The following is a 14039-nucleotide window of genomic DNA, read 5'->3' on the forward strand; positions in this document are numbered from 1 at the left end:
AGGTTTCCACACCAAAGTTCCCTACACCAATGAAACCACAACAAAAGTATTCAAAACTGGGCAAAAAAGTATGAATCAAGTATATACATTTTGAAATCCCAAATCCTATTAAAAGAGCTTATGAATTTCCCACATCACAAAGATCTGCAGTGACTATGAACCAACCTTTTCCAATCTGAGTTTTATAAGGAAGCTTGTAGGATTCTTCAAGGTTCTTTAAGGTTACATTCTTTAATGTTTTATGTACCTCTCCTGTATTCTCATCTTCGTCATGTCACTCAACCAATGTTCCAAAAGCTTGGTAAAGAATGCTTTTAACAAATAACTATCCCCTAGATAACTATCCTTTGAAACAAGAAAAAGAACCACTAAATAATCAGATCAAAGACTGTAACAGTCATTTAGCCTTCTTGGACCATTGCCTTCAAGCAAGGACAAAGACCTATGACATGTTGTATTCTACAGCTTGGTTGGTTGGCCTTGTTCCATCATTAGGCATGTGCTTGGCTTTTAAGTTTGAAGGGATACAAAACTATTGACACAGAAATTACTTGAATACCATGCTTTCTGAGAGAAGCCTTATTGAGAAGCATTCATTTGTCTGACCATCTGGTCAATCACTTTAAAATCAAAAAAAAAAGGAAAGAGCCTTCACAAAACTTCCTTGACAATTTAAGTATTCAGATTCCATGTGTAAAACTTGTTTTCATATGAATTGTGAATGAATTCATATGAAAAGTGATTCAGTAAGTAACTCAGTTATCCTAAGCTGCCATTTTAATGTCTATTGACATATGTATGATGGCAGGCTGACCAATAGGAGTAGCAGCTGTTGCAAGAAGGGAGTGGCAAGGCTGAAACCACTGACAGTGAGATGAGAGCAAAATCTTCCTTTCTTCCCCACTCCTCATGGAAGTGGACATACATGAGGTAAGAAAAAATGGTGCTTCTTTTCAAATTAAATCCTTAACATCTAGCAAGTTATCCACATGATAATTCTTGCTCACCTGCCACCAGAGTCATCAATTACTTGGTTCACTAAAAACAGAAGTGTTTTGGTGGAGAAGCTAACTTTGCTCAGCAAATGGAGCCTTTGCTTGCCTTTATTCATGGAGGAATGTGGTACTGGACACAGAAAACAAGCCAGGTATCTTATGTATAATTTGTACAGAATATAAATTAAAAAGGACATCAAATGGAGAAGAGAGAACAGAAAGTCATCATAGTGAATCCTGTTTGGTTCTTCTTTAAAAAATTCATCCTGATGACAGCTCTTCAAGAATGATGACTTCACAGATGTGCATCTTCTGAAGGTCTTAGTAAAGTACTCTTTCTATCTCTCTTGTACACATACATGCAGATATAAAGTCCCCAAATTGAAGGCTCGTTCTAGGAGTAGAATTTGCTGTTACTAACTCTCTTCTCCCTTAATCTTAAAGAAAATAAATCAAGATCAGTAATTAGGCTTAAAAATCTGTGTTGTGGGGGCAGGTAGGTGGTTCAATGAGGAGAGAGCAAGGCCTGGAGATGGGAGGTTCTAGGTTCAAATCTGGTCTCAGACACTTCTTAGCTATGGAACCTTAGGAAAGTTACTTGAACCCCTTGCCTAGCCCTTACCATTCTTCTGCCTTGGTAGTATTGATTCTAAGCCAGAAGGTAAAGGTATAAAATATTTCTGTGTAGTGAGGTAACAGACACACAAACTGAACTTTGAAATACTCATCAGCCAAATAATAAGCTATGTTGTTATTTATAGCCTAACTTTCCCCCTGAAAGTGATAGTTATACTTGGAAAAGTTGCAAATAAATGGTATTTTTGGAAATTTGGAAATTTTTTTGGGAATTTTTTTGGAAATCATCTATCTCTTGAGCTGAGACCAGGTGCAGAGATGAAATGACTTCCAGAAAAGCCTAGGTACCTCCCCTTACCTTCAAGAGTTTGGGATCCCCAACAGAACTGAATCAGTGCTGCCTTACCTCCTGTTGCATTTTTCCTGATACAGCTGCAACTGATTTTCATTGACATTGAATTCATTCACTAGGGCATCTCTGTTAGCATTGCGTATGTTCTGATGAGTGTCATACAGGAAGAGTTGGTTATTCAGCTCCTCTTGTCGCCTTCGAAGTTGGCGACAGGAAGAATAGAGCTCTTCTTCACATTCCTGAAAAGTTAAGTGAAGACCAGCAGTCACTGAAGAGGCAAGCTCTACTGTGCATGTCAAGCTATTATTAGTATGAATGGAAAAACTGGAAGGGGTCTTAGAAGTCATCTGATCCAGCCCTTTAATTTAAAAAGGAGGAAGCTAAAGCTCAGAAAGGGAAAGTAGATTTGTCAAAGATCACCCAATAGGGAAGGAGCAAAGCCAGGTCTAGAACCCAAGGGCCCCCAATTTATAGACCAGGGTTATTTTCAATCTAAGACCACAGAAGGTCTATTTCAGACTTCCCTACTCTAATCAAAATGGCCAACAGGGAGACTAAGCCATTTCATAAAATACTTCAAACCTTCACCAATTCAGATCATTTAGGGAGCCAGCCAATGTAAATTAGTAGTAAATTAGTAAATCACAAGGCAGGTGATTTTTAAATAACGATAATTTATGTGCAATGACTTAGAAAAGGGCCAACCAGGTTTCTGTTTTTAAGTGCATTGAGAAAAGGGTCCATTATAATATAGTTAATTATCAATATGTAAATCATAGCTAAATAGGATTTTACAAAATACTTTTAAGTATTTATTCTTTTTTTAGCATTTTACACATCATCAAGTTATCACACAATTTATTTGTTTAGGAAATGTTTCTTCATAGGTGCTTTCCAAAAGTAAATTTTAGTCTAATCCCTGTGCAAAATACTATAAATCCCAAGTCAGGAGAATCTGAATAAATAAGGTACAAGATAAAATGACACATGACTCTGATAAAATACTCTGTCATCTCCCAAGAAACTAGACACTGTGGGCCTTTCAATAATTTATCTACAAGGGTAGAAAATACAGTCATACTGTATGTATTATAGTGCATCAGCTAGGTAAATGCTCCTTCTTAAGCACCCATCATCCCAACTAGATGAGACTAAGTGGAGGATAGAGACAGAAGAATTGAAACCAGCAAAATACACAGCACAAACAGAAATGTAATACAATTTCTTTAATACTGAGCCACCAGATGGCTCAATGGGTATAGCATTGAACCTATAAGACCTGAATTTAAATCTCATCTCAAAATGTAAGTCATATCACTTAACCTCTACCTTCCTCAGTTTCTTCATCTGTAAAATAGAGATAATAATAGCAGTACTTGCCCCCAAGGTGGCTGTGGGAATGAGTTATTTGTAAAAAAGCAAAAACAAAAAACAAAACAAAACAGAAATGCTTTCCAAATCTTAAGGGATGACATAAATGCTAATTACTATCATTACCATTATGTAATTTCAAAACATCAAACTCTCTTTTAAAAAGCAAATGTTTATTCAACACTACTCAGGACTGGAAATGTTACAGCAGAACAGGTAAAATTCAAAAAATTTGGATACATGTATATGTATGTATTTATACACATATATATACAGATTCATATGTTCATATATCACATATATATGATATAGCAAAGAAGAGAAAATTCAGATTGTTCTTCGATGTTGCAAAAAGGATTCATTCTAACAGTGACCATAAAATAGGGGCATTCACTGTAAGAATCGGAGGTGCCATCTGTGACGAAATGTCATGGAAGCAGCATGGTATAACAAAACACAACTTGCAGTCAAGAGACTTAGGTTCAAATCCTACCTTTCACATTTGCTATATGGCCAGGGTAAGGTCATTTAAGTGTTATAAGTTTCAACTTCCTTATTTAATAATACCTGTAGTATTTACTTCACAGGTTTATTGTGAGAACCAAATGAGATAACGCATATAAAGCACTTAAGTCTATAGAGTATAAATACAGTATCATATAACTATAATATGTACAATAAATATGGTATTACATGTAGAAGATAGCATAAGCATATAAATGTCAGTTGGCATTATTATTATTATGAAATCATAATTTTATGACCACTTAATTTGTATTTGTTATTAAGCTCTTTAAGTCCCCTGGAATAGGTATCGGAAATCATAGAATCTTGTTCTAGCTCTCCTATCAACTAGTTATGTGACTATGGGCAGGACATTATAACTTCTCACACCTTAGTTCCTTCATCTATAAAAATGATGGCTCAAAATCAAAACAACTCTGAGGTACCACCTCACATCTAGCAGATTAGCTAATATGACAGCAAAAGAAAGTAATAAATGTTGGAGGGGATGTGGCAAAATTGGGACATTAATGCATTGCTGGTGGAGTTGTGAATTGATCCAACCATTCCAGATGGCAATTTGGAACTATGCCAAAAGGGCTTTAAAAGACTATCTGCCTTCTGATCCAGCCATACCATTGCTGGGTTTATACCCCAAAGAGATAATAAGGAAAAAGACTTGTACAAAAATATTTATAGCTGTGTTCTTTGTGATGGCAAAAAAAAATTGGAAAATGAGGGGATGCCCTTCTATTGGGGAAAGGCTGAACAAATTGTGGTATCTGTTGGTGATGGAATACTATTGTGCTCAAAGGAATAATGAACTGGAGGAATTCCATGTGAACTGGAAAGACCTCCAGGAATTGATGTAGAGTGAAAGGAGCAGAACCAGGAGAACATTATACATGGAGACTGATACACACTGTGGTAAAATCAAACATAACAGACTTCTCTACTAGCAGCAATGCAAGAATCCAGAGCAAGGCTGAGGGACGTATGAGAAAGAAAACTATCCACATCCAGAGGAAGAACTGTGGAAGCAGAAACACAGAGGAAAAACAACTGCTTGATCATATGGGTTGATGGGGGGGTATGATTGGGGATGTAGAGTCTAAATGATCACCCTAATATAAATATTAATAATATGGAAATAGGTCTTGATCAACGGCACATGGGAAACCCAGTGAATTTGCTTGTTGGCTATGGAAGGAGGTTGGGAAAAGGGGAGGGAAAGAACATGAATCATGTAACCATGGAAAAATGTTCTAAATTAATTAATCAAATAGAATTTTCAAATAAAAAAACGATGGCTCAGGCTAGGTGATCTCTAAGACTCATTCTGGTTCTACTGATCTATTTCAAATTACATCCCTTCAAATATCATAAGATAGTTATCACATTTCTTCTGTAGTTTAAGTAACCCCATTTTCATTCATTTTCTTTATAAGATATGGATGTCAGTTCCCTTCCACATCTTGGCCAACTCCTAGGATTGCCTCGGCGTGTCAATGTCTTTATTAAATTGTACCACCCAGATCTGAACATGGAAGACATGAATAAAAGGCATTTCCTTTGATCCCAGTACTATACTCTTAATACCTTAGTACCTCTTAGTACCATATGTTCTTATGTTTTGGTCCTGTGCTAAAAAGAGGACCAATGACATTATGGAGTGATGTCTTGACTTGGGTGTGAATTAGATTTTTTTTCATTTTAAAATGTATTTATTTAATTACAATACATTTAACATGCAATTGAAGCTTAATAAGTACAGACTATTTAAAAAAATAGAATGGAATGAACTCACCCATAAAATGAAAAATAACAGAGTGAATTAAAAACCACGACCCCACAATATGTTCTCTACAAGAAACACATTTAAAGCAAAGAGATACACACAAAGAGGCTAGAGAGCACTATTATGCTTCAGTTAAGTAAAAAAAAAGTAGGGGCAACAATCAGGATCTCAGACAAAGCAAAAGTAAAAATGAAATCTAATCATAGACTCAACTGTTATCTAGTTTGATCTCTGCCCAAATCATGCACCTTGTGATATCTATAGCATCACTAAAAGTAGACTATCTTTGTTATTGTTCCTATTCATTTCAGCAATGTCCAACTCTTTGTGACTCCAGTTTGTGGTTTTCTTGGCAAAGATGCTGGAGTGATTTGCCAATTCCTCCTCCATCTCATTTTACAGATAAGGAAATGGAGGTGAATAGGGTTAAGTAGCTTGCCCTGGGTTATCAACTACTAAGTGTCTGAGACCAGATTTGAATTCTGGAAGATGAACTGATTCCAGGCCTAGCACTGGCACTCTATCCTCTGGGCCATCTAGCTGCCTCACTATTTGATGAGGAATGCAGAGCTATTCCCGTTCCTAGCCCCTGCTCCAGAGATTTTTCAATTCTTATTTTTTATTTTATTGTTTTAAAATCAGACATTGTGCCTGCTCTTAGAACCACCCTTACTTCTCTAATGTCCTATTAGTCTGGGAAGTCAAGATAACCAAGCTTGTCAGAATTATGTTTAAAGTAAGAATAAATAGTTTAGTGCAAAGATCAAGAGTTCTTGAGTTCTTAATCTTTTGGCTTTCACAGACCTCTTTAAGTAATCTGGTGAAGCCTGTGTGTCTCTTCTCAGAATAATACTTTTAAATGCACAAAATACACAGGATTACAAAGGAAATCAATTGTGATGAAATACAGCTTATCACAAATTAAAAAAAAAAAGTTCCTGGGCTAAAAACTCTTGGAATAGCATGAAATAGCTTATTTAACTGCTTAAAGGCCTTTTTTTAAACATCCTCCCTTGTTTGGGGGCTACATTCTAGATCAAAAATGTCAGACATGCAACCTGCACACCTCATATAGACCACAAGACCTCAAAGTGCAGTTTGGACAAGATTAGAATGAAACTGAAAAATATTTAACATAATAAATAAAAATACACTTAAACACAGATAATACTATATTTTAAAACTAAGTTAACATGGGACCCACAAGGATCTTTCTCTATAATTTAGTGGCCCCTATTTCTATTGGAATTTGACATCAACTATCAGTTGAGTTTGCCAGTATCATTTGCAACTACGTGAGGCATTTCTGTAATAGCTAACACATATCACTCTACAGTTTACAAAGAGCTTTCATATGATATCATTTTATAATATTAACCAGTTACTGGAGCTAGTTGAGCAAAACAATAGAACTTAAGAGTTCTAGGGGACCATAGAAATCCTCTAGCAGGACAACTTGCCCATCTTTATGAACTCTTAGGAAGAACCCAGGAAGAAAGTAAGATCCATGGCCTTTAAGGATTTTTTATTCTCCTAATACCAGATTCCTAGCAGAATATACCAATTAAGAAGTTTGAGAAGGAAGGTCCAAGGACTTGATGAACCAGTAGCTAAGGTTTTTAATTCTCTATTTTTTAGGAAAACTAACTCTTCATTCAGTGCTTTAGTCTTCACAGCCAGTAAAGCTTACCAAAAGGTAGTGCACTTGAGCAACAGGTCCAAGTAAAAGTACTGAACCTCACACAGAGAGAAAGAACCAAGAGGAACCACCTCATATTTTATTCTACTCACCAAGACAGGGCGCATCTCACAGAAAACCAAAAGGGAGGCCAGTTCAATATCTTCACTGTAACCATTTTTAAGAGGAACGGATCTAAACCCTGGGGTACAAGGAGAAAACAAACCCACACAAGTTAATATATTAAGGATATTAAGAACCTTTACTCTTGGAAGTCAATCAAGACTTCACCAAGGTGTTCAGTGCCCTTCATGTGGCCATTTTTAAAAAATATAACCAGATTCAGTTCAAACTCAGCATTCTGCTATCATCATATTTTGTGTTCACAAGGAGTAAAGTTTGGGAAAAGGTGCCTTTGGGGGCATCCTAGCATAAAAGAAGGATAGGGAAAATCAGTTAATTAATATACTAAAAACTATGCACTAAAAAGAAAAAAAAGGAAAAATCTAAAGGTTTTGGAAATATTACAAACTCAATTTTAAAGAATACGAGAGGTAGTGTTTTTTTTTAAGTTCTATCCACACTACTGCAGTCAGCAGATTTAAAGAGACAGTGATAGACTCAGTCTTTAGGCAGGACTTCACTCTACACCAAAGGGAGTCTCTCTCTCTTAGTTTTAAAGATTCTTATGAAAGGGAATTTATAGATTTCCTAGGCAATTCATTCCACAGCTGACCAAACTTGTTGAAAGATTCTTCCTTATGTTCAAGCTAAATCTTCCCCACTCAAATTCTATTTTCTCCTAAAGTAGTAGAAAGAAATAAGAAAAACATTTCCTGGGGATAGATTATTTCTCTTCTGAGGGTTTGAAGAAGAAAAATAGAAAGGAGGATAAAAGGAATACACTAGTACAAAAGGAGAAAAGGAGGAAATAGAACTTGGGGTTTCTCAGAATTGGAGTATGTGAGAAAGAGGAATATATAAACATAGAGAAAAGGGGAATACGGAGCGGGTATCAGATGAACCTCAGTCTTATGGGAAATGGACAAAGGAGGGTTGAAAACACACACATGTCCATGTACAAACCATTTGGTGTGGAAATATATAAAACTCAACAGGGAGGGAAATGAGTATTTGAGATGAGAGGAGATATTGAGAGGATAATACTGGGAAGAGTTAGAAGCAAAATGAATTTGCTAATCTTGAAGGAGAGAGAAAAAAGAAGGGAAATTTAGAATCCAAGTGATGTCTAATATTGCCTTTTAGACAACTGGGGTTTGGCTAAACAAATTGTGGTATGTGAATGTAGTGTAATATTATTATTGTGCCTTAAGAAATTAAAGAAGAGATGATTTCAGAGAATCCTGGGTATTATGAAAAAATCCTGAGTGAAATGAGAAGAACCAGGAGTCCAATTCATACAAACAAAGTAGCAATACTTTAAAAATAAATAAATAAATAGTTGAAAGACTTGACTCTAAATAATGCAGCAATGTCTCCAAAGGACCTCTGATTAAGTATGTTATCTACCTTCTGACAGAGAAGTGATGGAAACAAGGTGCAGAAACATACATTTTCGTTGGTATTGACTATAAAGGTTTTTCTTTCATTTTTATTCCTAGTTTTTAATTGGGGGAGAATGAGGGAAAGAATGTTATTGATAGTGATGCCAAGAAAAGAGCCATTGAAATATTTTTTAGTTCACAGAAGAAAACAGAAGAAAATTCAGAAGGAATTATGGATAAATTCTGAAAGTGATCTTTTGACTATCTTATGTATATACTTTTTCTTCCCCAAGACAAAAAATGAGAAAAGGAAACTCACATTTTCGTAGAGTCCTCTTTTTGTGTTTTACTGTTAATATGAAAGTGCTCTATGCGTTGGGGGGCCGGGGAGTGAGTTTTATAATAAAAAATAAATATATGATAAAACCATTGTGTGATAAAAGCTATTATATTCTCATAATTTAAACATTTAAAATATTTAAATTATATGAAGGAAAGAGCACTAGATTTAGAATCAGAGGAACTGGGTTTGAATCCCAATTCTGCTACTTACTAGCTGTCTTTGAGCAAGACTTTTAACCTTTGTAGGTTGTGGTTTTATCATCTGTAAAATGAGTAGCTTGGACCACATGATTTCTAAGATTGCTATACAAGTCTAGGTCTTCTATATTTAAATCAAACTTATTTCTCTTATGCTTAGAGACCAAGAATGTATGGCAACTAGGTAACTGTGCCATGCAAGAGAACTTTTCAAATGCTTTTAATGCAATGTCAGCACCTCTCTTTCTGAAACTTGTAAGAAATAAGGAGAGTGCACCTGAATACAAGCCATGAAAGAGCTTGGATGTACCCCTGATAATATGTGGCCCAGCTTATTCTGAAGCCTAGAGGGCACCAACCCCTAAATGATTTAGTACAGCCCATTCAAATACAAAGCAGAGGAGAATAAAAGAATATCCCTTCATAGTTAGCTCTAAGTAAAGTGATCCAACTTCCTAGAATAACCTTTTCTCACTGGTCTTCATTTTCAACCCTGAAATGATTTTAATGGCTCTTTTCTGAATCCTGGAGGTTCTTATCTTACTTTATTCAAAATGCCAAAATGGGAATATTCAATAAAGAAAAATAATAATGGGCTAACAGAGATAAAATTCACAAAAAAACATCTTTTCATTCAAAGTAAGTAGCACAAGTACTATTTTGTGTGACTATTTCTATCCCAGGGTTCCCTTTGGCCACCAAGTCATTATAGCAAGGGTGAAGAGGCATGGCCTGCCTTTTTAGAAGAAATGAAATAAATGCAGTTAGTCAAGTCTCCAATAATCCTATGTAAAGGCATATAGCCAATGAGAGGCACTATCACAGGAAAGGAGAATTTGCTTCTGGCACAGATGTCCTGGCAAGAAAGACTACAGTGCATGCTGTTGCTAAAAGGGAGATGAAAAGTGCTTCCAAAGTCAAGCCTCATTGATTTGGACTAACTGGGGAAGAGGCCAATCTGGATCAGGAAAATGTTTCAATTACAGGAATTGTTTTAAATGCCATTTTATTACCTTCAAGTACATTATGTGAGATGTTTGAAGCTATCCAGGGGAAGATGCCAAGTAGGGTTTCTTTGGGACTTACCCTACTCATGGACAGTGAATTGATTTTTATTTAGAATATAAATAAATGGATACTTGTAAAGCATTAAAAATAATCAACATTGGATGTGAAATCTTACTTATGTTACTAATTTGCTTGGGAAATTCTTTCTAAGGATAGTCCAGTAGGAAAACCTTAGTTAAGCCTAGTCTGATTTAAGAGAAATTCCCTAAAAGGTAGCATTTGAATCCATGAGATATTTTCTAAAAGTATTTTTTAATCCAGAAAGGGAGTTTAGGCAACATTGGAACTTTGTTAAATGAGAAATACATAGAAACCAGAACTCAAAGCAAACCTTTGCTATGTCAGCAGTTCAGACATTTGATTCCAGTCTTTGTGGAGACAAAGAATAAAATAAAGTCGGTCTATGGTTTTTCTCTTGAATGTAGAGTAGGTAGAGGGAAGGCTGTGGGATATCAACCTTACAGAGAATTCATAGATTACATCTAAGCATAGGTTGCTTGTTGATGTAACTTGCTCTATGTGGCCCAGTTACATCAGCCATTCATTCTATATTCAAAAAATATTTATTCCATGCCAAGGCACTAGATAAAAATGGAGTAACCTCTGCTCTCAAGAACATTAAATTCTATTGGGAAAATACACGTACCCAAAAGAGTAAACATAAAATAGGTGAAATAAAAATACAAAGGAATGAAATGGGAAGGAAATGGCACTAACACTTGGGGGAATTAGGAAAGGTTTCTTATGTAAGAGTGACACTTACCTGAATGTCAGAATTAAGCAAAAACAATTGAAAAAGAAGGATTAAAATGGAAGATAACTATCTAACAGCCCAGGAAGGGGAAGAGAAAGTACAAGAGGTCAAGCCTAATCATCATTGTCTTTAACATGTAGCTCTCTTGCTAAAAAAAGTCCCAGTAGGTCCCTTTTGCTTTTAGGACAAAATATGAACCACACTGTTTGGCATAGATAGCCTTTCCCATTCTTTATTTTGCCTGCTTTTCCAGACCTTCCCACACCTTACTTTCCTTTATGAACTCCATGTTGACCTATAGTCATCCATCAATGGGTATCCATGATACCCATTTCCCATCTCAGTGCCTGTGTACAGGCTGACTTCCCTTCTCAGGCTATGCCTGGAACACACTCCTCCTCACCTCTGGCATAGAAAATCTCTAGTTTCTTTTGGGGCTGAACCCACCTGAGGCCCATCTTTATTTTTCCAGGGCCTGGAGCCAACCCACTTTGAATATATTTTACATTTCCTTCTCAGTATATCTGTTGTTCCCATGGAAACTCCTTAAGGACAGGGACGGTTTAACTTGTCTTTGATCTCCAATGCCTGGTGGTACATAGCAGAGACTTAAAAATGACTGCAGAATGAATAGTGCCAGGTCAGTGATTACCCAGCTATAGAATTTCCCTGCAAAATACCACACTTTGCTTTCAACCTGGAAAAGGTTGTAGTAGGGTAGGAAGGTGAGAAGAATATCGTAATACCAGAATTTGTGATTATGGTTCTGGTTAGGAAGGAGATTTGTTCAAAGGTCCCAGGAATTGGCAAGCAAAGTAGTTCTATTTGAATGTCTGAGGCAGAAATTTAAAATAACAGAAAGACATGCTGATCTACGATCAAATTGGGACAAGGAGTCTGAGGAGAGCCCCTATTTAACTGTTTAATCAAACTGAATTTTACCTGATTTGATTCCTTTAATGGGATAAGTGGCATGTGCCAGAAAGTTGGGATCGCTGAACATATCCTCCTCATAAACAACAAAACGTAGAAATGCGAGATTCGGGTCATAAATTTCAAATGTCACTTTTTCCTGAGTAGACGCCCAGACTGGACTCAGACCATTATCATCTGGAAAAAAACCAAAACTCATAAGAGAGATTATACTTTCACACCTATCTGTCCAAAACAGAAGTTTTCTACTCAGATCCTTTGAAAAAATATGTTGATACCCATAGAAGGCACTACAGATTTAGAGCAATATAATTAAACTTAGACATCCACAAAGACTCTACACTTCCATTTCCATATCCCCCAAAGCATTCAATTTCCCCTCTGTCCTTCCCCTGGCCCAACAGGAAAAAGGTTCTCTTTTCCCATGTGAGAAAAGGTAGTGATTTTCACTGCCTCACCTCCTTAATTCAAGACAACAGATATATGGTATATCCATGCCAATCCCTCCCTAATGGGTTCCCCTCATGTAAGTTCCTTAAGGATGATGACTGTTTCCTCTTTTTTTTTTCTTCTTTGTGTCCCCAGCCCCTAACGTAACAGTGCTTGGCACATAGTAGGCTCTCCATAAATGCATGTTAAATTAGACATAATTGAACTCCTAATATGTGCAAGGTATTCTCCTTGGCATGCCAAATACCAAGCTAAAGCAAGATGCATTCCCTTCCCCATTTCCTCCCTAAAGTAGGTAGACAAGATAAATACACAGGCTACTAAATATAAGTTACAGGGCTATGGAAATATCAATGATTCAAGAGTGAAAGGAAAATTGTTTTATTGCTTTTATATTATTGATCATGAACCAAGTGATCACATATTTAGCTAAGTAACTGCAATTATGATTTTTTGAAAAACACCTAGTTAGTAAACTATGTATAAGATGGCAATTATAATAATAAAATAGCAATACTGTAGTAGTATAGAATAATACTATAGAATATTAATAATACTATAGACTAATAATACTATTATAGAATAATAATACCATAGTATTAGAAAGGATATAATTTGGCATTTAGAATATCATAGCAACTAAATTCATTTAGAGCTTCTTTTAGAGGAATAAGAGCTTTAGGTCTATGTAGTTATCAAGGGAAGCTGAAACCCATGCAGAAGGCATTGGGTTCATCTGGGATGGTGAATGAACATGATAACATCCTATGGAAACAACCTTGGCATGTTCAGGAGGTGTCTGACTCTTTGAAGAGTTATGCCAGGCTCCCCAGGCTATTAGAGGCTCCTCAGCGTATTATGGCCAAGAAAGATTACCTCAACCTACGTAGTATGATAGCTAACCTTGTTCTGAACCTGGGACTTCGTATCAAATGTTCCAGACCCTGGTTCCCAAACACCACTGCTTTCTTAGCATCCCTGGTACCTTCTGCTGGGTTAATGATTAGTTCTCCAAAACCACGTCCACAAGGGGTCTTTAGCACAGGCTTAATGTAGTGAGATCTCTAGTTTTCATTTATCACAATTAAAGTCTGCATCTTCAGCTCAGAATTATAGCCTAGAGATTCTTTATTTCTAACAAGAGAGGCTCAGGAAAGGGCACTTAGTTGGTCAGCATCAGGAAAAGTTAGCATAGTGAAGAGAGCACTGTACCAGGACTCAGGAAGATGAGTTCAAATCTGCCCTCTGACACTTGACAATAATATTACCATATTTTATATATTTATTTATATGTATATATCAAATATATGATACTACATATACTATACTATTTATATAGATATGCTGTATATATTAAATATTTAAATATATATTTATGTGTGTATAAATATATAAAATTGCTATATGCCAACACTGTGCTAATTACTTTATAATTATGATCTCATTTGAGCTTCCCAATAGCACTGGGAAGTAGAAGCTCTTATTGTCCCTATTTTACAGATGAGGAAACTGAAG

At 36.0% G+C, this 14039-nt stretch overlaps 1 protein-coding gene across 1 annotated transcript in view; it reads right to left on the reverse strand.

The window, feature by feature from the left end:
* Positions 1-1038: 1038 nt before the first annotated feature.
* The window catches only part of PLCG2 (phospholipase C gamma 2), a 172439-nt gene continuing 159438 nt past the window's right edge, over positions 1039-14039 (reverse strand). Inside the window, exons 30-33 of the mRNA XM_044663650.1 lie at positions 12084-12251; positions 7388-7476; positions 1978-2162; positions 1039-1432 (exon numbers count right to left, since the gene is read on the reverse strand). Coding sequence (XP_044519585.1) covers positions 1390-1432; positions 1978-2162; positions 7388-7476; positions 12084-12251 — 485 coding nt within the window. The 3' untranslated portion in view covers positions 1039-1389. The remainder of the gene's footprint in view (positions 1433-1977; positions 2163-7387; positions 7477-12083; positions 12252-14039) is intronic.

This window comes from Gracilinanus agilis, chromosome 2, assembly GCF_016433145.1.
Source record: "Gracilinanus agilis isolate LMUSP501 chromosome 2, AgileGrace, whole genome shotgun sequence".
Classification (NCBI taxonomy): Eukaryota; Metazoa; Chordata; class Mammalia; order Didelphimorphia; family Didelphidae; genus Gracilinanus; species Gracilinanus agilis.